This window comes from Melospiza melodia, chromosome 21, assembly GCF_035770615.1.
Source record: "Melospiza melodia melodia isolate bMelMel2 chromosome 21, bMelMel2.pri, whole genome shotgun sequence".
In the NCBI taxonomy this organism is placed as follows: domain Eukaryota; kingdom Metazoa; phylum Chordata; class Aves; order Passeriformes; family Passerellidae; genus Melospiza; species Melospiza melodia.
The window spans coordinates 14140597-14160866 of record NC_086214.1 but is presented as its reverse complement, the minus strand read 5'-3'; the positions used below and the strand labels follow the sequence as shown (position 1 = coordinate 14160866).

At 56.4% G+C, this 20270-nt stretch overlaps 1 protein-coding gene across 2 annotated transcripts in view; it reads left to right on the top strand.

The window, feature by feature from the left end:
• The first annotated feature begins 536 nt into the window (after positions 1-536).
• The window catches only part of CLUH (clustered mitochondria homolog), a 33708-nt gene continuing 13974 nt past the window's right edge, over positions 537-20270 (top strand). The window contains exons 1-10 of one of the 2 annotated variants that reach the window (XM_063174166.1): positions 537-651; positions 12809-13005; positions 14489-14660; positions 14822-14965; positions 15169-15296; positions 15926-16080; positions 16884-17009; positions 17872-18019; positions 18734-18826; positions 19056-19750. In XM_063174166.1, the coding sequence (XP_063030236.1) occupies positions 537-651; positions 12809-13005; positions 14489-14660; positions 14822-14965; positions 15169-15296; positions 15926-16080; positions 16884-17009; positions 17872-18019; positions 18734-18826; positions 19056-19750 (1973 nt within the window). Of the gene's footprint in view, positions 652-6106; positions 7085-12808; positions 13006-14488; positions 14661-14821; positions 14966-15168; positions 15297-15925; positions 16081-16883; positions 17010-17871; positions 18020-18733; positions 18827-19055; positions 19751-20270 lie in introns of those variants that run through there. The other variant, XM_063174165.1, reaches the window with a different exon arrangement.

The window sequence follows — 20270 nt, the reverse complement described above, 5'->3', positions numbered from 1 at the left end:
CGACACTGCCCGCTCTGCCCCCCGGGCAGGGGGCACCGCGGGACCCCCGGCTCCGCACGGTGACCTTGCGGCCTCGGGCGGGACGCCGGGGGCCGGTGACCTTCCCCGGGCTTTGGGGGAGTCTCCCTGGGCCGTACCCCGAGTGCCGCGGGGCCGGGCCGGGCCGAGCGGAGCCGAGCGGAGCCGAGCAGAGCCGGGCTGTGCGGAGCCGGGCGGGGCCGGGCCGGGCCGAGCGGAGCCGAGCGGAGCGGAGCCGGGCCGGGCTGTGCGGAGCCGGGCGGGGCCGGGCCGGGCCGGGCCGAGCGGAGCCGAGCCGAGCCGGGCTGTGCGGAGCCGGGCTGTGCGGAGCCGGGCGGGGCCGGGCCGGGCCGGGCCGAGCGGAGCCGGGCCCGGCGCGGCGGGCGCTGCGCGCGGCTTGCGGGCGCGGCCCCTTTAAGGCGCTGCCGGCGCGCGGGGGTTGGGCCCTGGCGGGCGCCGTAGCGGCGGCGGGGCCGCACCACGTGGGCGGGCGGACGGCGCTGTCCTTCGGCGGGCCCATGGTCATCCGAGCGGGCGAGATGCCGCCGGCCGCCGTGCCGGCCGCGCAGAGCGCCGAGCAGCAGCAGCCGGCACCCCGCGACAGCCGGCCCGCCGAGACGCAGCAGCGCCCCGGTAAGGAACCGGGCCGGGGCCTGCGGCGGCAGCGCGGGCCGGGCTGCGGCGCCGGGGATGCCCGTCCCGAGGATGCCCTGAGCAGCGGTGCGAACCCACCGCTCCCTCTCCGGCGCCGGGGCTCTTGGCTGCCGCCGGGAAGGTCGCGGGGGTGTGCGGGAGCGGGGCCGGGGCCGCGGAGGGGAGCCGGGCCGGTTGCGGCAGCTCGGGCGGCTCGTCCTACCCGGGGCCAGCCCGGCGGAGCGGCCCGGGTGCGCCCCGCGGCGGGGCCGTGCGCCTGCGGCCCGGGGGCTCCGTTCGTGCCGGGGAGTCGCGCCGGGGCCCCGCGCCCCCGCCCGCTCCGGGAAGGCTCCCGGCGGCGCCGGGGCTGCGCTGGCTGCCGAGGCCGGAGGCCGCAGCGGGGCCGGGCCGCGCGGTTCCGGGTGCCGTCCCGTGCCGCAGCGGGGCCGGGCCGCGGCCGGGGCCCGGGGCAGCCGCGGGGTCAGGCGGGGCCCCGGGCCTGGGCGGGCCCGTCCCGGCGCAGCGGGAGCCCCGGGCCCGGTGAAGGTCACCTTCATGGGGCCGCTCCACCGCGCGGCCGCGGGGGGGCCCGGCCGGGAGCGCCGTGCCCGGCCCGCGGGGAGCTCTCGGCCCGGGGGCCGCTCCCGGAGCCCGTGGGCGCGGCGGGCGCTCCCGGCCCGGGCTGCGGGAGCCGAGCTCGTTCCGGGCACCGCGTGGCGCTGCCCGCGGGCGGACATGCCGGTCCCGGGGGTGGCGGGCAGCAGAGGGCTGGGTCCTCCTGCAAGTTCGGGCTGCGGCCGCCACTGACATGTTAGACAATACTCATGAGCAAGAGCTTTCCTGGAAAGGGCAGAGGCCTGTTCGACATTTCAGCTGGAAATTGCAGGTTTAACTAGTTACTTGCTGGCTGTTCTTGCTCTGTGTCGGAGCCCGAGTGGCTCAGGCTAGGCTCAGGGACAGCGTGCACACCTCCATGTCCTCACTGTTCTCAGTGCCAGCTCCTGGGCTGGCACCGACCCTGAGATGCCTCCAGCTGCCCTGGGTTTGCTCTGTTTGGTGTTTGTACCTTCAAGAACTTAGGAGCCTGCGCGCCCATCTCAGGCTCAGCTCTGTTCTTTGGTCTCTAAAGCAAAAGGCGTGGAAGCAGTGTGGCTTGTGGCTGGCCTTCGTCCCGAGGCACGTGAATCCCCTGACTGACCCACATGTCGCTTCCATCCCCCGCTGGTTTTATGGTGGATTTTTGAAGTTTGTCACCTGAAGCAAAGTTCACTGGCGTTTGGCAGTGGAGCAGGTTGGATGCAGTTCAGCAGTGGGAAGCTCAGTGCTCGTAGCCTCCCCCTCTCACCCCCGTATTGGATTTTGAAGCAAGTATCATGCCTGCAGTGCCAGAAACCAGGTTAAAAAGTTATGCAGTGTAATTTCTGCTTCTCCAGCCACAATTGATTGCTGAGGGAGGGTGTAAGGTGGAAGAATCCTTTCGGCATGGCACGTGGAGTCTGGGGAGGAGCAGAGGAAGGTCTCGCCTGAGAGCAGGGCCAGCCTGGCCACTTTGGCATCGGCCTCACAAGCTCTGGCTCCTGGGCTCTGGTGTTCCCACTGCTTGTGTGCTCTGCAGAGCACCCCTGTAGGCAAGCACTGGCTATGTCTGGGGGCAGCTCTCAGTACCTGGAGTCATGGGCAGGCTGTGAGTGGGCTCCTGGCTGCAGAACCCCCCTGAGCTGTGCCAGGCACCCAGGCTGCGGTGCTGGGCTCTGTGCCAGCTGAGAGGGCTGATGGCTGCTGCTCTCTTCCCCCAGCCTGGAAACTGTTGAGGCTACTCTGACCTCCTGAGTGCAGAAACACACAAGCGTGGACAGTTGGCGTTCCTGTAATGAGTTCTGATGGGCTCGGTTTTGGGTTGTTACCTTTGCTATCAGCTGGTGTGAGATCAGACAGCCATTGTGTGCAGCCTCTCTTGGATTACTTTTATTCCTAGTCTTCTCTGCATTAGAACAGGTTTATCACATACAGGTTTAGTAGTGTTTCTAGCTACTGTAAAATGCCTTCAACTTTGCTGCGCCCAGATTAGTTTTCTCCTGGCTCAGTCCCTCTGTGCCCGAGCTCCCCAGCCAACCCTGCTTTCAGACACATCTTCCGTTAGAGCAGCGGAGAATGCAGGTGTTAATGGAAAGTGCTGTGGAGGCAAGTGTAGCTGTGCATTAGCAACAAGGTCAGAAGGCTGATTCTTAATCTGGGGATCTGCTATCGCTGTCAGTTGCTCAACCTTGGGAGTTTAGTGGTGTTTTGGAAAGGACTGAATTGCTGGCCATTGGGGTTTTTAATACACAGCTCTAGCAGGCTTGGGGGGGACAAGTTGGAGGAAAGTTGTGCAAGAGAAATCTGATCACTGCTACAAGGTTAAGAAGAGGAAAGGAGTGTGATAACGCAGCATCTGCGTGGCAGGATGAGGGATGGGAACCCGAGGGAATCGTGTTTGGGGCGGTTCTGCCAGTGGGATAAGAGCTCAGCTCCCACTGGAAGCTCTCTGCTCTGCCTGAGCAGCCTTGCTCCTGGGTTTCCCAGCTGAAAAGTGGAAGTAAGTAGGTCAGGAACACGCACTGAGATAAATCCACCTGCAGACTCAGAACTGCCTCCTGCACAGTAAAACCAGCACCATGTTGCAGAGTCCTGTGTTTACCTTCATTGTCTGTACATGACTAAACTTGGCAGCACACTCCTCTTCTGGCGCAGCTTCCCAGCACTTGCTTTGCTTTCCCTGCATTGTGCTCCATTGGTTGTGCTGGAAAGTTGTTATTTCTAGAAGCTTTACAGGTCTGAAGTTCATGCATTTTTTTATTTGCATTTGAGAAGCAATGCCAGTCCTTGGGACAGTGCTTGGACAGCGTGCCAAAGATGAAAACCAGCACGTGGTTCCTCCTGTGGTGGCATTGGCTGTCACTTTTGGCAGCAGGTCAGGTTTTTGCCATAGTAGCAAGGCTCTCTCAGGATTAGCTTTTGGTTGGCATGTTTTTCTAAAAAAGCATTTCCTTAGTTTGTCTTTCACTTTAAAGAGAAACTCTCTACTCCAAGCTGTTGAAGAGGCTGCAGACACAGAGGGGTTGTATGTAGTTATGTGCAATGACATAAAACCGCAGGATCGTGGATCTTGCCCAGAACTCCAGCGGACTGGATTAGCCTGGGACTAGCCCTGCTCCCCAGGCTCCCCACTAGCCAGCCTCCTGCCCTTGGGGTTGGATGAGACTGGCGATGGTAATGTGGGTCCTGGCTGGTAGCAGGCCGTGCCGTGCCGTGCCCGCTCTGTCTTTGCTGTTGGTGTCCCCGGAGGCTCAGCTGGGGTCAGGGCACTGAGCAGGCCTGGGTGGGTGGCTCGGAGTGCCTGGGGAGGGGTTGCTGTGGGGCAGCAGCTTTGCTGGGCTGCTGCTGGCAGAGCTCTTGCAGAGCTGCGGGAGCTGCTGTCCCCTGAGCCATGTGTGGCCCGAGGGCCACGGCTGCACTGCAGGGCAGCCCGAGCTGCTGAGGCCATCCAGCTGCCAGACCTCCCCTGCAAACCCTGCCCAGAGAACAGCAGGCTTGTTCCCTGCTCTTGCTGTCCCAGTAGTTTCTGAAACTAAGCTATGTGCAAGGGTAAAGCGCAGGGACTTGGAGGATTATCGGCTGGTCCTTGGTTTCTGTCTGAAATTCAGTTCCTTCCTTCGGCTCTCTTGAAATTTGAGAAACGTGTTCTTCCTGACACAGTTAATGTTTTTGTTGGTACTGGTCTTTGCACTTTGCATTAGTCCTACTCTTTGTGCCTGATTTCTGTGATGTTTGAATTGCGTGTTATTGTAGCAGGGTCACCCAGACAGCCAGTTTCAAGGCTAGGTTCATGAAAAGCTTTGGCCAGATAGAAAGTGTACAAATGAGTTTAAATGTAGTTCCCAGATGTGGAGAGTGCAGGGTAGGTAAGTCAGGGTGCCAGATGCAAAGCACAAGGCATTTCAGCACCTCTAAGTGCCCAAGCCAGCAGCTGTGGGAACCTCTGGGTGTCCTGGGGCTTGGCCCTGCCCAGAGCACTGCAGGCTGCAGCCTCACCGTGCTCTGCTCTCTCTCCAAGCCAGTCTCAGTGGTGTGAAGCTGCTGAGAAGTAAATGCAGAGCTTGTGCCTCTGCCCACAGATGTCTTAGAACCAATTTGAGTTTAATGATGCCATTAGAGCAGCTCTAATGTTTCACTGTGGTCTCTTGTTAAAAGAAGTCCTTGTTGTACCTAAAGTGGGAAGTTCCTGGGAAGCTGTGGTTTCCACAAGGGAGGCACCTCCACATGTCTCCCACTTTCCCTGATGGGATGTCCTGCAGAAATGTTTTCGTTAGGGCCATCTCTTGAGCTAATGCCTATTCATTTAGTAAATTTATTCGGATTCATTAAACTATTTATTCAGCTTCATTTATTATCCAGCTAAAATTTAATTTCCATTTGCTGTACTGACACCAGCCTTCACAGGTTAGAGCTAACACATGCACTCTCGTGAGCTTGCTTTGGCTGCAGTCGAAGAAATGCAGCTCAGCTTCATGAGACCTGACCAGGTACTTCTAGGAGATTCCTCCTCTTCCCAGAGGTCTCTTTGTGAGGAGGAAGAGTTGAAGCTATCAGTACATATGAAGTCCTTCAAAAATCACAAATCACAAGAGAACCACAATGCTCACGTGATCTGAAAGTTGGTGCTGGCCTATGGCACTGAGGGGTACCCAGTCCTGAGGCTCCAGAGCTCGGGGCCTGTTCTGTGCCAAAGGAGCGATACCTGGATGGAGAGTGAGGAGCCCGTGGCCGTGGCACGGCCTCGCTGGAGGTGTGAGCAGTGCCCTGCTTGGCCACAGCCTCCCCGGGCCACCTGGTGCTTGGAGGAAGCTCCAGCTCCATAATCCCTGCTTCAGTTGCCATGGTTTTCTTTAAGTAGCATGGAGAGAGGAGAGGTGCTAGGGGATTGCATGTGGTTTTGTGGTTTGCTGTGTTTTATATGGCAGAGCAGCATGAGAGGAGAGAAAATTCATCTAGAAACTACTGACTGGTTCACTGCCTGAATGCTTTGTGCTCGCCTGCTTAGTATGGATGGCTGTGCCGGGCCCGGGCGTGCCATAGTAACTGCCCTGGCCTTGTAATTCAATGCATCTCGCTTGCTGGGGTTTGGCACAGCGCTCGTCCCAGGCTGCACTGGTGTGGCCCTCGAGGTCGGGCTATTTATAACTGCCCGGCGTCCCCCGAGCGAGCCCGGCTGTGCTGGGCACCGGAGAGCGGAGCCGGGGACAGGGCCGGGGCGGCCGGGCCTGAGGGTGCCCAGGCAGCACCTTGGGGAAACTGCTGCAGGCCCAGCATCCCGTTCTGGTGAGCGCACGGGCCTGGGATCCTGCACGGAGTCAGCGGCTGCTGCCGTGTCCCGCCACGCTGGGGCCACGCAGGCATTGTCTCTGAAGAGAGCGCCTGACGGCGAGAGGGCAGCGGGGGCGCGGGCTGCGCGTGGGGACTGCAGCGTGTGTGTGGAGCGCAGCTGACTGTTCTGATCCGGTGCTGCACGAGCCAGGCATGGGAAACAGCCTCTTTGCAAACTGCTGCAGGCAAGTCACCGATCTCCTCTTCCAGCCACGCAGCCCTGGCTCACCCAATGAGAGGTCGCCTCTCTTGCCAAAGTCTCCCACAAGCTGCAGTGTCATCCCGGAGATGCCAGAAGCTGCCCAATGTGCTGGGCTGTATCCAGACATCATCCCCAGTGAGGCGGTGACTGGAAGCCTGCAGAAGGGCATTGGATACATCCAAGACCTCTCTGAGACCAAGGACAAAGAAGGAATGATGACAGTTTGTGATAAGAGCGGTTCAAGACCTGGCGTTGGCACGGTTGGCCTGCTCCAGCGGACAGAGGCATCCCATGCAGTGACTGTCCTTCCAGCCGACCTTGGGGACAGGCCGGCAGGGCTGGTTGATCATGCTCAGTCACTTGAGGCCTGCCAGAGCTGTGTGAAACTTGAGGACAGCGGCTTAGCCCACAGATGGTGCCGCCGGGAGGAGCACGTGGCAGCAGCTGACAGCAGAGCGGGCCCTGGAGCGCATTCCGCCGGCCAGGGCCAGGGGCGAGCGGCCGTGCGCCCGCGCGCAGCCTTGGTGCCTCCGGACAGCGTGCTCGAGTGCAGAGCTCCTGCTCCCTCCCCAGGGAGCCCTGGCACACCCTCCTCTGCTCTGCCAGCCCGGGCAGAGAACGCCCTGCCAGCTCAAACTGCACTGGTGCTGCCTGTTCCCCCTGGTGAGGTGTCACCTGAGGCTCAGAACACAAGTGCTGGTTCTGTGACAGAGCCTACTGCCTGCCCCAGCAGAAGGTCGAGCTCCGATACTGATTCCCAGGCCCACGTTCTGCCCTCAAAGCAGCAGCAGAAGAAGAAGAGGAAGAAAAAGAAGCTTCCTCTCCCAGGTGCTCTGTCCTGCTGCATGGCGCCCCCACACTGTATGCCCCTCACAGGGGTGGGTGGCTGCGTGTGCCTGTGGGATGGGGCAGCACAAAGGAGAGGGGAGGGGTGCAGAGGTGATGTAACTTCACAGGTGAAGGAGGAAGGTGACGAGGTATCCCATCTGGGTGTGTACCACAAAGGGACCTGTCTGTGCCTTGTTCATGTCAGCAAAGCAAACCTAAGGGCGTTTTGCTTGTCTTTTCCTCAGTTCATAAGCTAAATCCCTCTTTTGTTTATGACTGCAAACGTGGTCCTTGTAAAGGATGGGAGTGGATCTGCACAGCCTAGCCTGCAGCAGCCTGGGTGGAAGTGTGCAGCTGTGAGGGACCAGCACAGGGAGCCTTGGGCTTCCTTCAGCTGTGTGCAGGTTGAGGACAGGCCTGAGCTGCAGGGGTGGAGCAGCTCCATCGGCTGTGCTGAGGATGGGATGTTCCTTCTCTTCCTTCACCCAGTGTATTATTGCAGTGCAGTGGGGACAGTGGCCCTAGCCAGTTGGCCCCTCAAAATGGCACGGGAGCTGATAATAGGAAATGCATGCCAAAGGTTGGTGCTGGTAAAGTAGGGGGTTTAATTTTGAGTTTTGTCCCTCTAAGAATTTCTCCAGTTACTAAATGTAGGGAAGGAAACTCCCCACTGACGGAGCAGTCCCTGCAGACCAGGCTAACTCCCAGCAACACAGTGTTGCTGACTTTTGGATCCGATAATCTTTGAAAAGGATTTGTGTCTGACTTTGGTTTAGAAGATTTGTTTGAACATAAATCAGTTATTAACTAACCCTTCCCAGGATCTGTGCTGTGTGCAGACAGCAGGTTTTGGGTTCAGGTGTGCGCCCTCCCTCACGCCAGGATCTTTGCAGGGGTTTGCCAGGTGCTGCTGCCACAGCCTGGCTGTAAATAGGAAGCATGATTAAAGTAGGCCCTGTCACCTTGGCGTGTGAACTCCTTGTCCAGGCAGAGATGAAACCTAATCCTGTGTCTGATCCTTTGTGCCAGGTGTGAGTGCAGACGGGCAGGTGCGGGTCGGTGCGGCGGTGCCCGGCCACGCTCTGCTCTGTGTGTGTGTGCAGGGATTGCTGTGCTGTGCTCGGTGCCTGGCTGTGCTCTGTGTGTGTGTGTGTGCAGGGATTGCTGTGCTGTGCTCGGTGCCTGGCTCTGCTCTGTGTGTGTGTGTGTGCAGGGATTGCTGTGCTGTGCTCGGTGCCTGGCCGTGCTCTGCTCTGTGTGTGTGTGTGTGCAGGGATTGCTGCTCTGTGCTCAGTGCCTGGCTGTGCTCTGCTCTCTGTGTGTGTGTGTGCAGGGATTGCTGCTCTGTGCTCGGTGCCTGGCTGTGCTCTGCTCTGTGTGTGTGTGTGCAGGGATTGCTGCGCTGTGCTTAGTGCCTGGCCGTGCTCTGCTCTCTGTGTGTGTGTGTGTGCAGGGATTGCTGCTCTGTGCTCAGTGCCTGGCTGTGCTCTGCTCTGTGTGTGTGTGTGTGTGTGCAGGGATTGCTGTGCTGTGCTCGGTGCCTGGCTCTGCTCTGTGTGTGTGTGTGTGTGCAGGGATTGCTGTGCTGTGCTCGGTGCCTGGCCGTGCTCTGCTCTCTGTGTGTGTGTGTGTGCAGGGATTGCTGCTCTGTGCTCAGTGCCTGGCCGTGCTCTGCTCTGTGTGTGTGTGTGCAGGGATTGCTGCTCTGTGCTCAGTGCCTGGCCACGCTCTGCTCTCTGTGTGTGTGTGTAGGGATTGCTGTGCTGTGCTCAGTGCCTGGCTGTGCTCTGCTCTGTGTGTGTGTGTGCAGAGATTGCTGTGCTGTGCTCGGTGCCTGGCTGTGCTCTGCTCTGTGTGTGTGTGTGTGCAGGGATTGCTGCTCTGTGCTCGGTGCCTGGCTGTGCTCTGCTCTGTGTGTGTGTGTGCAGGGATTGCTGCGCTGTGCTTAGTGCCTGGCCGTGCTCTGCTCTCTGTGTGTGTGTGTGTGCAGGGATTGCTGCTCTGTGCTCAGTGCCTGGCCACGCTCTGCTCTCTGTGTGTGTGTGCAGGGATTGCTGCACTGTGCTCAGTGCCTGGCCATGCTCTGCTCTGCTGTGTGTGTGTGTGTGCAGGGATTGCTGCGCTGTGCTCAGTGCCTGGCTGTGCTCTGCTCTGCTGTGTGTGTATGTGTGCAGGGATTGCTGCGCTGTGCTCAGTGCCTGGCCATGCTCTGCTCTGCTGTGTGTGTGTGTGTGCAGGGATTGCTGCTCTGTGCTCAGTGCCTGGCCGTGCTCTGCTCTCTGTGTGTGTGTGCAGAGATTGCTGCACTGTGCTCGGTGCCTGGCTGTGCTCTGCTCTGTGTGTGTGTGTGTGCAGGGATTGCTGCGCTGTGCTCAGTGCCTGGCCGTGCTCTGCTCTGTGTGTGTGTGTGTGTGCAGGGATTGCTGCGCTGTGCTCAGTGCCTGGCCGTGCTCTGCTCTGCTGTGTGTGTGTGTGTGTGCAGGGATTGCTGCGCTGTGCTCGGGGCAGCAGTGAGAACATCGTGTTCACCGTGTTCTCACCGTGAGAACACCGCCAGCCAGCACAGGCCAGTGCTCGGCAGCCTCTGCCACACCTCGGGTACAGGCTGCAGCTTGAGTGCAGGAGGAGGGTCCTTGCTGGGACACTGGCACCTCCCTTGGAATGGCAGGGGAGCCCAGAGGTCACAGCCTTCGGTCAAGAGCACAAAGCCGTGTGTCGAGGCCGACGTGACCCGGCAGGGATCTCCGTGCGCAGCAGGAGCAGCGTGGTGAGGGAGGAGCGCCGGTTTGCCCCCGGAGCGGGTGGAACCGCTTGCCTGTGACTCAGACACCTTCCGTGAGCCATCCGGGGTGCAGCGAGAGCCCAGCCAGACACGGCTGCCCGCCTGTTCGGGGCTTGCAGTGGCAGCAAGGAACGGGGGAGAGAGAGAGGTCTCTGCGGGTGTCCCTAAGGTGTTCCTGTGCCTCCTCCTGCTGTCTCAAGTAGGCTGAAGTCCTGTGAAATCCATGAGTGCCCCATGATGTCCCTCCCTCTGCCCTGGCGCTGCCAAGGCCGCGGCACAGTCGGCACAGAGGGTGAGAGGAACCAGTGACCCACTTTAGGGCAGCTGGGTGCAGCTCTGCTTCCCTCGGGGAGCACATCAGGTGAGTCAGCACCCAGCAGGCAGCACGGCCTCCAGGCCAGCTCGTGCTTCCTTGAAACATACCCATTCTGTGCAGAACTCCTCTGGAAAGCCTTGCCTGGCTCACGTCCAAGGGTTAACCTGCAGCACAGCAGATCTTTCTCAGTCCAGACTTAACTTTCGTTTCTAAACTTAAGACTCTGCTGGCTGGAGCTTGATCCTCTAGCATAAGGAGACGTGTAGGTGTTGCTTCCACATGTCTCTTGTCACAGAGTGCAGAGTTGTGCCAGCCCTGCCTTCTCTCAAGGAAAAGAGGGATGGAAGGTGTGAACGTGTTGTGTTTCTGCAGACTAGGAGCAGTATTCTGATTTCTGAAACACTAGGTAGTTTGGGGATTTTACACCACTGAGCAGTGAAAAGCAGAAGCGTGGTCCTGGCTGGTGACTTTCCCTTGCTGTGTTCAGATTTTCCTGTTTCACTTGGCTTTGCTGCTGAAGGTGTTTGCTGTTCTCCAGACTGGCGTGTGCATGGGTTGCAGTGCCAGCCTTCCTTTCAGCCAAGTTCTGTCTCCTTTCTGGCTAGCACAGCAGGAACAGAAGTTGAGTGATCCTGCCCTGCTTGGGTGGGCAGGGGCTGGGCCAGGCCTGGCTCGGGCACCTGGCAGGTCATCCTGTCTGCAGTACCAGTAGCCCCAGGTGTAGCATTTCCCTGGTGGCTTGTCTGCACTCTCTCCAGATCCCCACGTGTTCAGGCAGCCCAGGAGTATGGCTGTGCTGGCTGCAGGGTGTGACGAGGGGCTCTCCCCAGCCCTTTGGGCATGGTGTGGTTTTTCTGAAACCACATCTCTTGAGGCACTCTTGCATGGAGTGTTTCTTCCTCCTTTCTAGCATGACAGCAGCTTGCTGGAGCCAGAGCCAGGCCTCTCGTCTGACTTGCCCATGGCTTCATCTGTCAAAGAAATGAGCAGTGAGTGCTGGGGACATATGCACAGTGACAGGGACCATGAGCAGCAGCTGCTGAGCTGCTGAAGGCAGCCGAGGCTGCCTGAGGTAGCTCTGCTACCTGCTGCCTTTGGAATGGGTGTGCTCTCATTGCATTTTTGCCCTTTCACCATGTCCCAAGTCAGCCCTGACAGTCATCTCTGAGGGTTTGCTGTTGGCAGTCATTGTCTGGGGCAGGGACGTGACCTTCCGTGGGTGCTTTTGCAGGGCTTGTTGCTGCAGCCTCATGTTGTGCTCCAGAGGTGTGCAGGGGGGAATGGTGTTGCCGTCCCTTTTTGGGTTATTGTGAAGGGTGGATGGCTTCTCTGGGCTGCAGGAGCAGCTGGGGCTGCTGGAGAAGAACTGGCTGTGACAGCTGTAGGTGCTCAAGCCACAGCACCAGTATATGAGGTGAGGGAGGCTCAGCAGCCATTTCCCCTGGAGTGGGGCCTGGTGCCTTGCAGGAGCTGAGCATGAGGAGTGACACCTGCCAGATGGAGCTGGCTGCAGGGCTGCAGCCTTGAGGCATTAGCCCTGTGCAGCCTTTTGGAAAGGCTGTTTCTGCTGCCTGGGAAAGCACCCCACCTGCTCCATCTGTGCTGCCTGCAAGTGGGTGTCTGAGATCACCAAGCTGGCACTGCTGCGTGTGACCTTGGGGCGCAGCTGAGTGTGCTGGGCCAGCCCTGCTGGGAGCTCAGCCCGAGGGACGCGATGCCAGCTGTTCCTCAGCACCCACTGCCTGGGTCTGCAGGGTGAGGTGGTGTGCTTGGGGCACCAGCCTGGCACGCTGGGGGCAAGGGGTACTCTGCCATCTCCCAGAGTTGCTATCAGCAGCTCTTTCCACTCTTCTAACTTCTCCTGGCTGGCCCTTAGTCCTCTTTAGTGTGGTCCCCAGCCTGGTTCAGAGGATCTAGGCTCCTCTAGGAGACTGGCAGCTTCTTAGATCTAATCAGGTCTCTGATGCTATCCAGCTTATTGAAAAAGAAAACAAAGCATTGCAGAGCTGTGAGGAGGGTGCAGAGAGCTCCCCGGCCCTGTGACGCATCTGTCTAAACGAGCACTTAAAATGTCGTCACCATTTTCTTGAATAAAAGTGCTTAGGCAAAGCCTCGCCCTGGCACCATGGGATCTGTGTGAAGTATTTTGGAAATGCAGAGGGTGGCCAAAGGCAGGCAGGGCTGTGGGAGCTGTGGTGTGCCTGTGGAGTAATCGGGCTGCCACCGCTGCCACCGGCCTCCCTCTCCCTCTGCTCTCTAACGTGTTGGTGCAGAGGTTACAGCTGCCTCCAGGCCGCAAAGCACCACACACCCTTTTTTTTTTTTTAATTAAGAGGCTTAAGACAGCTCAGTGTGGTGTACACTGACCCATCCTTCCTGCTCTCCTTCCCTCCCCTCTCTGCACATGGTTTGTGGAAGATGCAAACACCGCAGGCAAGTGAGAGCACCTTCATTATGCGGTGAGGAAAGGGAGGGAAGGGCCTGGCACACCTCTGTCTAGTAAACAGCAAGTGCAGAATAAAACCGTGCCTTTTAGCCCCTGATTAGCTCGGGCTTTGCAGTGTCCAGGCCAGTCTCTGCAGCCCAGTGGAGAGGACCTTGTCTGAACCCCTCTGTCCTTGCCCAGAGCACCCGTCTGGCGTGGCACTGATGAATGGCAGCGGCCCGCATGACAGCCTCAAGGGCGACAAGGATGCCAAGCAGAATGGCCACGAGGAGGCTGAGCCGGGAGAAGATGGGAACGACCAGGAGGTCATCGTCATACAGGACACGGGATTCACTGTCAAGATCTGTGCACCAGGGATAGAGCCCTTTTCCCTGCAGGTACCTGCCCTCGCCCGCTGGGGAAGGGAACAGAGGTGGGGAGTATTTGAGCCAGCTTTTCAGCCAGGCAGGCAGGGAAGGAGGCAGTGCCTGCAAGGCCCCTGTTCAGCCTCACAGTCTGCACAGCACCTTCAGGCTGCTCACAGCTCCCTGACCTGTCTTCTGACCAGGGCTTGGTGGGGAAGGAGGCAGCAAAGGATGGAGGGTGCAGGAGACTGCCTGGCCAGTGCCTTGAGAGAAATGAAGGAAGAAGAGACGCGAGCAAGAGGCTGCCTGGCCCAGGCCTGCCTGGGCATTGCAGGGACAGGGTTAGGGTGTTTCATTCTGAATCCCAGGTGTGGAGCAAGAGCAAGGAGAACTCACTGTGGTGTAGCTCTTTGTCCATCACAGAGGGGCTCGGCTATGGGGCTGAGCACAAGGAAAATGGCCTTCCCGCTTCTGGGCTGTTCTAAAACTGTGTTGTGAAAACGTGATTTCTGGGCCTGAGTAAGGAAGGGAAAATCCCTTGCTTGCTCAGCAGTTACGACATGATGCTGTTTCAGGCCAGCCTGGGTTTGGTACAGTGACAGGTGCTAACACAGCTCAGGGAGCTCAAGCCTGAAGACCAAGGGAATGATGCAGTCTCCACTTCCCTCTGCATGGAGAGCTCTGCCTCATGTCATGTGAACAGTGACATGCTGCCAGGTCAGGATGAGCTCTGGCAGGCCTGGTTCATAGTCCCATTTAGCTTGATACTTCACCAAAAACTATCTGAATGAAGTATATCTCTTAATTTTGGGGAGAGGCATATGGAATCTAAATCCAGTGGGAAGTTCTTATCTGCCCAAGACTGGCAGAGAGTGCAGCAAAATCCCATCCCCTGTGGAAATAGCTGCGTCTCAGACTGGCTTTTTGTCTCCTTTAAATCCCCCTGGCTGTTAGTTTTAATGGGCTAATAATAGCAGGCCTCGTTGTTTACAGCAGCTTATGTAAACTAGCCGAGTCCTCTGTGTTTTCAGCAGTGTCAGTGGTGCTGGAGCAGAGCAGGGAGGTGGGGGAGCAGCCCTGGTGCTCAGGGTGGGTCTGGCCTCCCCTGAGCCCTGTGGAGGTGTGGCACTGGCACAGCTCACCATGGGCAGCATCCAAGGTCTCACCACTAATGTGGTGTGATGGATAAGGGTAGAACCCCACTTCCCCCACCACCTGCTGTTCCTTCAGTGCCCTCTGTCGCCTCTGTCCCATGCCAAGTGCTTGGTGCAGTGCCTGGCTGTTACATTTCGGGGTGCCAAGCCCCGTGGGGTGGAGCTCAGGTGGCTGACCCTGCCAGAGGTGACACTGCCCTACCAGCAGGAGCAGGAGAGATCTTCCTGGAAAGAGAGGTAGAGTCTGCCTTTCCAAGCCTGGAGGGAGAGGTCTGAGAGGTTTTTGATATTGCAGCTGAGGGGAAAAGTTTGGCAAGAGCCTGTGGGAGGGCAAACAACAATTGTGCTCTTTCCTTCTTAAGGTTTCTCCTCAAGAGATGGTGCAAGAAATCCATCAAGTTTTGATGGACCGGGAGGATACCTGCCATCGGACCTGCTTCTCCCTGCAGCTGGATGGCAATGTCCTGGATAACTTTGCTGAGCTGAAGACGATTGAAGGACTGCAGGAGGGCTCACTGCTGAAAGTGGTGGAAGGCAAGTTCCTTCAGACATGGGAGGGAATGAGCGAGGGTTGTCTTAGGGAGTGATTTTGGCCACCTGTCAGCTCTTTCCTCTGGTTCCATTTTGAGATCTGTGTGCCAAAGGAGTAAGCAACTGTCTAATCCCAGTTTCTTTCCTCACTTTTTGGTTGTCAGAGCCATACACGGTGCGAGAAGCCAGGATACACGTGCGCCACATTCGGGACCTTCTGAAGAGTCTTGACCCATCAGATGCTTTCAATGGTGTGGACTGTAACTCATTGTCCTTCCTGAGTGTCTTCACTGAAGGAGACCTGGGAGGTATGGGTCAAAAAGACTTCTCTGGTGTGGTCAGTGGTTTCATTCCCTGACTCCCGGCTTAGTTAAACACGCAGTAACAATCGGCTGTCCTGTGTCACTTAGGAGTGCAGAGAATAGTTGGAGTACTTCTGCATTCCTCTTGGAATGATGACTGGGGGAGGGAGTGTACACTTTTCAGAACTGACTTTGTGTCTCTGTTCTAGACAGTGGAAAAAGGAAGAAGAAAGGTACCGAAATGGAACAAATTGACTGCACCCCTCCTGAACATATCCTGCCAGGTAGCAAAGAGAGGCCCCTGTGTGCCCTTCAGCCCCAGAACAGAGACTGGAAGGTAGAGTTTTCCTGTGTCAAACAGCTACTAGCACATTCCTCACAGCAAACTGGTGGTCATGGATTGAAAGCTGAGCGAAGTGGACTTTGGGATTTGCTCTGCTTGGTGCTTAACAAGCGCTGGGATAGCACTGCTTAGCCAAAAGAATAAAGTCCAGGAGCTGGTGTGCAAAACACTGGACATGGAGTCTGGACATCTGCAGAGTGTGGAAGGGCCAGGCTTGCTGGGATGGGTGGCAGAGAAGGGAAAGCAGCATTCCTCTGCAAAGTCCTGGAGACAGGATCTGCAGGTCACTACAGATTGCTCTTAGCTTTCCCATGCCCTCCCACTCGGATTCTGGTTTAGAAGCTGCCATTTGAAAACAAGTACAGCAAGAAATCCATACCCTGTGCAGCCCAAAGGCCCAGGGTGTCTGCTTTCACCCATGTCTCATGGTGTGAAAGGCAAACTGGTGGACTGCAGAGGGCTCGGGAAGCTGTGCTTGGGATACCAGGTGTGTTTGTGAGCTCTGTTTCTGGAATCGAGCAAGGGCAGCAGGTAAAAGGGATCTGGTGTGTTCATTGAGTGCCTCTAACTCAAAGAAATGAATTCCTGCTGACAGGAGTTGCTTGTGTTGTGTTCTGCCGTAGCCTTTGCAGTGCCTGAAGGTACTGACAATGAGTGGCTGGAACCCTCCGCCCGGGAACCGCAAGATGCACGGGGACCTCATGTATCTGTACGTGATCACGGTGGAGGATCGGCACGTCAGCATCACTGCCTCCACGCGGGGATTCTACTTGAATCAGTGAGTAACTGACGTTCTGCCTGTCCTGCCCTGCAGCAGCCAGCTGGAAAACAACTCATAAACAAACAGTTGCAGCCTTTTTTTTTCCTGTGCCAGAAACAGCCTATTTTAATTTGCTGCTCACATGGGTTTGTGGGAGTTGCTATACTGGATTGGGCTGTTCAGTTATGCCTGGTACCACTTCTCCACAGTGGCTAAATGCCTGGTGCTTTAGGGAAAGTTTAAACATCCCATAATGTCATCAGCTATTTAGAGCATTTTGAGCTGGGAGGAAATTCCTTCCTGACTATTGCAACTATCTCATTTTGCCCTGAAGCAAAAGCACAGCCTGTCAGAACTCCCTGAGCTGGGTGCAGATTTGACTACAAATAATGTCTTTTTTTGTTTTTCTAATGGAAACTGTGAGAGCTGTTGTGGCTGTGCCTGTTGGAGTGGCTGTGCTGAGGGGTTTCTCTGTTAAACAAACCATACCTTTGGTGTGTTCAGGAAGTTCTGTGAAATCAGTCCTTCCCAGCTATGAAAATAGAAGCCTCTCTTGATCCTGGGAATGGCTGAAAAAGGTCTAAATTAAAAGACCATCAGGGACAGGTACAGGGTTACTGGCTGTGGGAGACTGGATAAGGTCCTTGCTGCCCATTTGCCTCGTTGCCCCATGGTCTCTGTCCCACAGGCAAGGGCACAGGGTGCAGCCTTTGATACTGTGAATGCATGAAGAGCTCTAAGTCATGTTCCACGTTCCTAGAGTGTGGAAGGTTTCAGGTATGACAGTGGCTTTTGACTGTTTCTTTTTTTTTCTCTTGCAGGTCTACTGCATACAACTTCAATCCCAAACCTGCAAACCCTAGTTTTCTCAGTCATTCCTTGGTGGAACTACTTAACCAGATCAGCCCTACCTTCAAAAAAAACTTCTCTGCTCTGCAGAAGAAACGGTAGCAGTGCTTCTTCCTCTCTAGTTCCTTGAGCAGCCCAGGGTGAAGTTGGGGAGGCTCAGCTGGTTCTGGGGAGCTGGATGCCACCAGTGCAGCAGGGATTGCAGTGCCTGCTTCTCTGAGCTCATGTAGTGGTGGGTGGTTGGGACACGTCAGTGGAAGCTGCAAGGACCAGAGCACCTGACTGAACAACAGGGCAGCACTCTGAGGATCTCTCTGATCCACAAAAGAGACTGAAGCATAAATATCAGCAAAAGTAACACAAGAGGGCTTTGTATAGGCTTACAGTGGCAAGAGGTTGGTTATTTTAAACATGTCTGTGCATGTTAATATTCTGTAATTTCCTCTAGCTCCTATAATAATAACACAACAATAAGGCATTGTTTAGTTCTCCTGTCCTTGCTGCAGGGACCATTTGTTCTGCTCCAGGACAGTGGGTCCTGTGCAAAAGCCTGTCATTCTTCAGAGTCACTTAATGAACTGCCTCGGCTCAGCAGGGTGTGGATTGGTAGGCACATTGTGTGGCGTTTGGGAGCTCTGCTTCTGCTTCATTAAGGAGATGAAAGTGACACTAGATGAGGGCTGAAATTAGCAGTGGCCTCCAGCCACCACTGTGACTATCTGGCCATTTAAAAATGGCTGTACTGTGTTGTCCCTTGGGCCAGAAGTAGCTACAGATGAGCCCCAGCCCCTGCTGAAAGCACCAGATTACACGGGAGACCTTCGGCGGTGCTTGGGTTTCCACTGCGCGCTGCTGTTGCATCGTGACCTGTAGGGACCAGTGTGAAAGCACAGGGAAAATTCTCTTGGAATAGAAAGGATTCTTCTTTTATAAATGTAATTGTTGTTTGTCCCAAACTAGGGTTCAGAGACACCCCTTTGAGAGGATAGCCACTCCTTTCCAAGTGTACAGCTGGACGGCCCCGCAGGCAGAGCACGCCATGGACTGTGTCCGGGCAGAGGACGCCTACACCTCCAGGCTGGGCTACGAGGAGCACATACCTGGACAGGTACTGCTCTTGCTTTGCCTGATGACACTGGCAAGACTTTTGCTGCCAGCTCTGCCAGGAACAAGTTAACTTCCCGAAAGTAACCTCTGTTATTTGTGGGGGGGGTTTGATCATCAAAGGAAAACTTGCAGGAGTCCTTGTTCTTCACAGGGCCCTTGACTACAGGGGCTGTGCTGCTCAGGCTGCAGGTCCATGAGCACAGAAGTGACTGAGAGGAGCAGCTCCTGCTCGGGTGTTTATAAATTCCGTGTCCCTCCTCTGAAGAGTGCCACTGCACAGGACGCAGACCACTCCCTCGTGCCAGTCAGGCCTGGAATGGCTCTTGTGTCTCTGAGCAGACAGCTCCAAATGCTTCAGCTGCAGCTTTCTAGCACAAAGGGCTGCAGGGCAGCAGTAGCCAGCCGTGGGCAGCACGTGCCTGCAGTGTGCCCACAGCACTGGCTAATGACACCTGCACCGTGCTGCCCCTTCAGTGCCCCTGCACTGGCTGGGCTGATGCAAGATCTGTCCCAAACTGCTGGTGAATAAAGTCCCCTCTCAAGGTGTGTTCATTCCTGCTGCTAAGTCACTTCCTCTGAGCCCCACAGCAGCCTGAATTCTTGCCCCTTCCTCTCCCTTCTCTCCCAAAATGCCTTGTGAAGCAGGAATGCTGCCTCGCCAGCCCCTTCCCACACAATGCATTGCATCCCACAAGGCTTTGCCTCCCTCTTTCAGACTAGAGACTGGAATGAGGAGCTGCAGACCACACGGGAGCTGCCACGCAAGAACCTGCCTGAGAGGCTGCTGAGAGAACGAGCCATTTTCAAGGTAACTTCAGGATATGCAGGCAGCCCCTCACACAGCCCCTTCTTTGCTGCCTGTGTTCTGGCTCCTGGGACTTGTATTGAAGTCACTAGCCAGCTCGCAGCAGTAAAAGCCATGACCCGCCTGCCTGCTGAAAGTCTGTTGGGAGGAAAGGAGCAAAGGAAAAATTTGCAGGGAGCTTTCAGAGCATGGGGGCCCATCCTGACCCCACTTTCTCTCCATGTGCCTCCAGGTTCACAGTGACTTCACTGCAGCAGCAACACGAGGTGCTATGGCTGTCATTGATGGCAATGTCATGGCCATCAACCCCAGCGAGGAGACCAAGATGCAGATGTTCATCTGGAACAACATTTTCTTCAGCCTGGGCTTTGACGTCCGTGACCACTACAAGGACTTTGGTGGAGACGTTGCTGCTTACGTGGCTCCCACCAATGATCTCAACGGTGTGCGGACCTACAACGCTGTGGATGTGGAAGGGCTGTACACGCTGGGGACTGTCGTGGTGGATTACAGAGGTTACAGGGTGACGGCTCAGTCTATTATCCCTGGCATCTTGGAGCGGGAGCAGGAACAGAGTGTCATCTATGGGTCAATAGACTTTGGCAAGACAGTTGTGTCACACCCCAAGTACCTGGAGCTGCTGGAGAAGACCAGCAGGCCGCTGAAGATCCAGAAGCACAAAGTTCTCAATGACAAGAATGAGGAGGTGGAGCTGTGCTCCTCAGTAGAGTGCAAAGGCATTATTGGCAACGATGGGCGTCACTACATCCTGGACCTGCTACGCACTTTCCCTCCAGATCTAAACTTCCTGCCTGTCGAAGGGGAGGAGATGCCAGAGGAATGTAAGAAAATGGGGTTCCCCAAGCAGCACAGACACAAGCTTTGCTGTCTTCGTCAAGAGCTTGTTGATGCCTTTGTAGAACACAGGTGAGCAGAGCTTCTCCCTTTCTCCACGTGCATCTGGTCATGGTTCAAGTCAGGACCTTGCTGCACTGTCCTGGGAGCATCCCAACAGAGCTCCCAGAAATGAGCAGCTAATTGCCCTATGGCTTGGCTGTGTAAATGCAGTTATAGGAACTTAATTAACAAGAGGTGAGAACAGTAGGGATTAGGACAGGGAGCCAGGGAAAGAGATGGTTTGTGTTTTAGTGTCCAGATCTATTATTGTTGATTCCCGTCCAAACACCTAGAAGTTCTTTCCCTGCAGGTGTCCTTTCCACTTGATGGCTAGGGAACAGGAAGGATTTATGCCGCTTTTTAAGGCTTTCCCAATGTGCTGAAAGTTATGTTTGTTTCTAGAGGCTGGAAAAAATCCTGTGGGCGCTGCTGTAGGCGTGTTTGTGGTGGGATGTTTGGGTCACTTGCTGCTGGCAAGGCAGGGGAGCTCAGGGAGTGGGACATGTTCCAGACGTGTGGTGCTCTGGGATTCTGCTGGGCTGAACTGCCC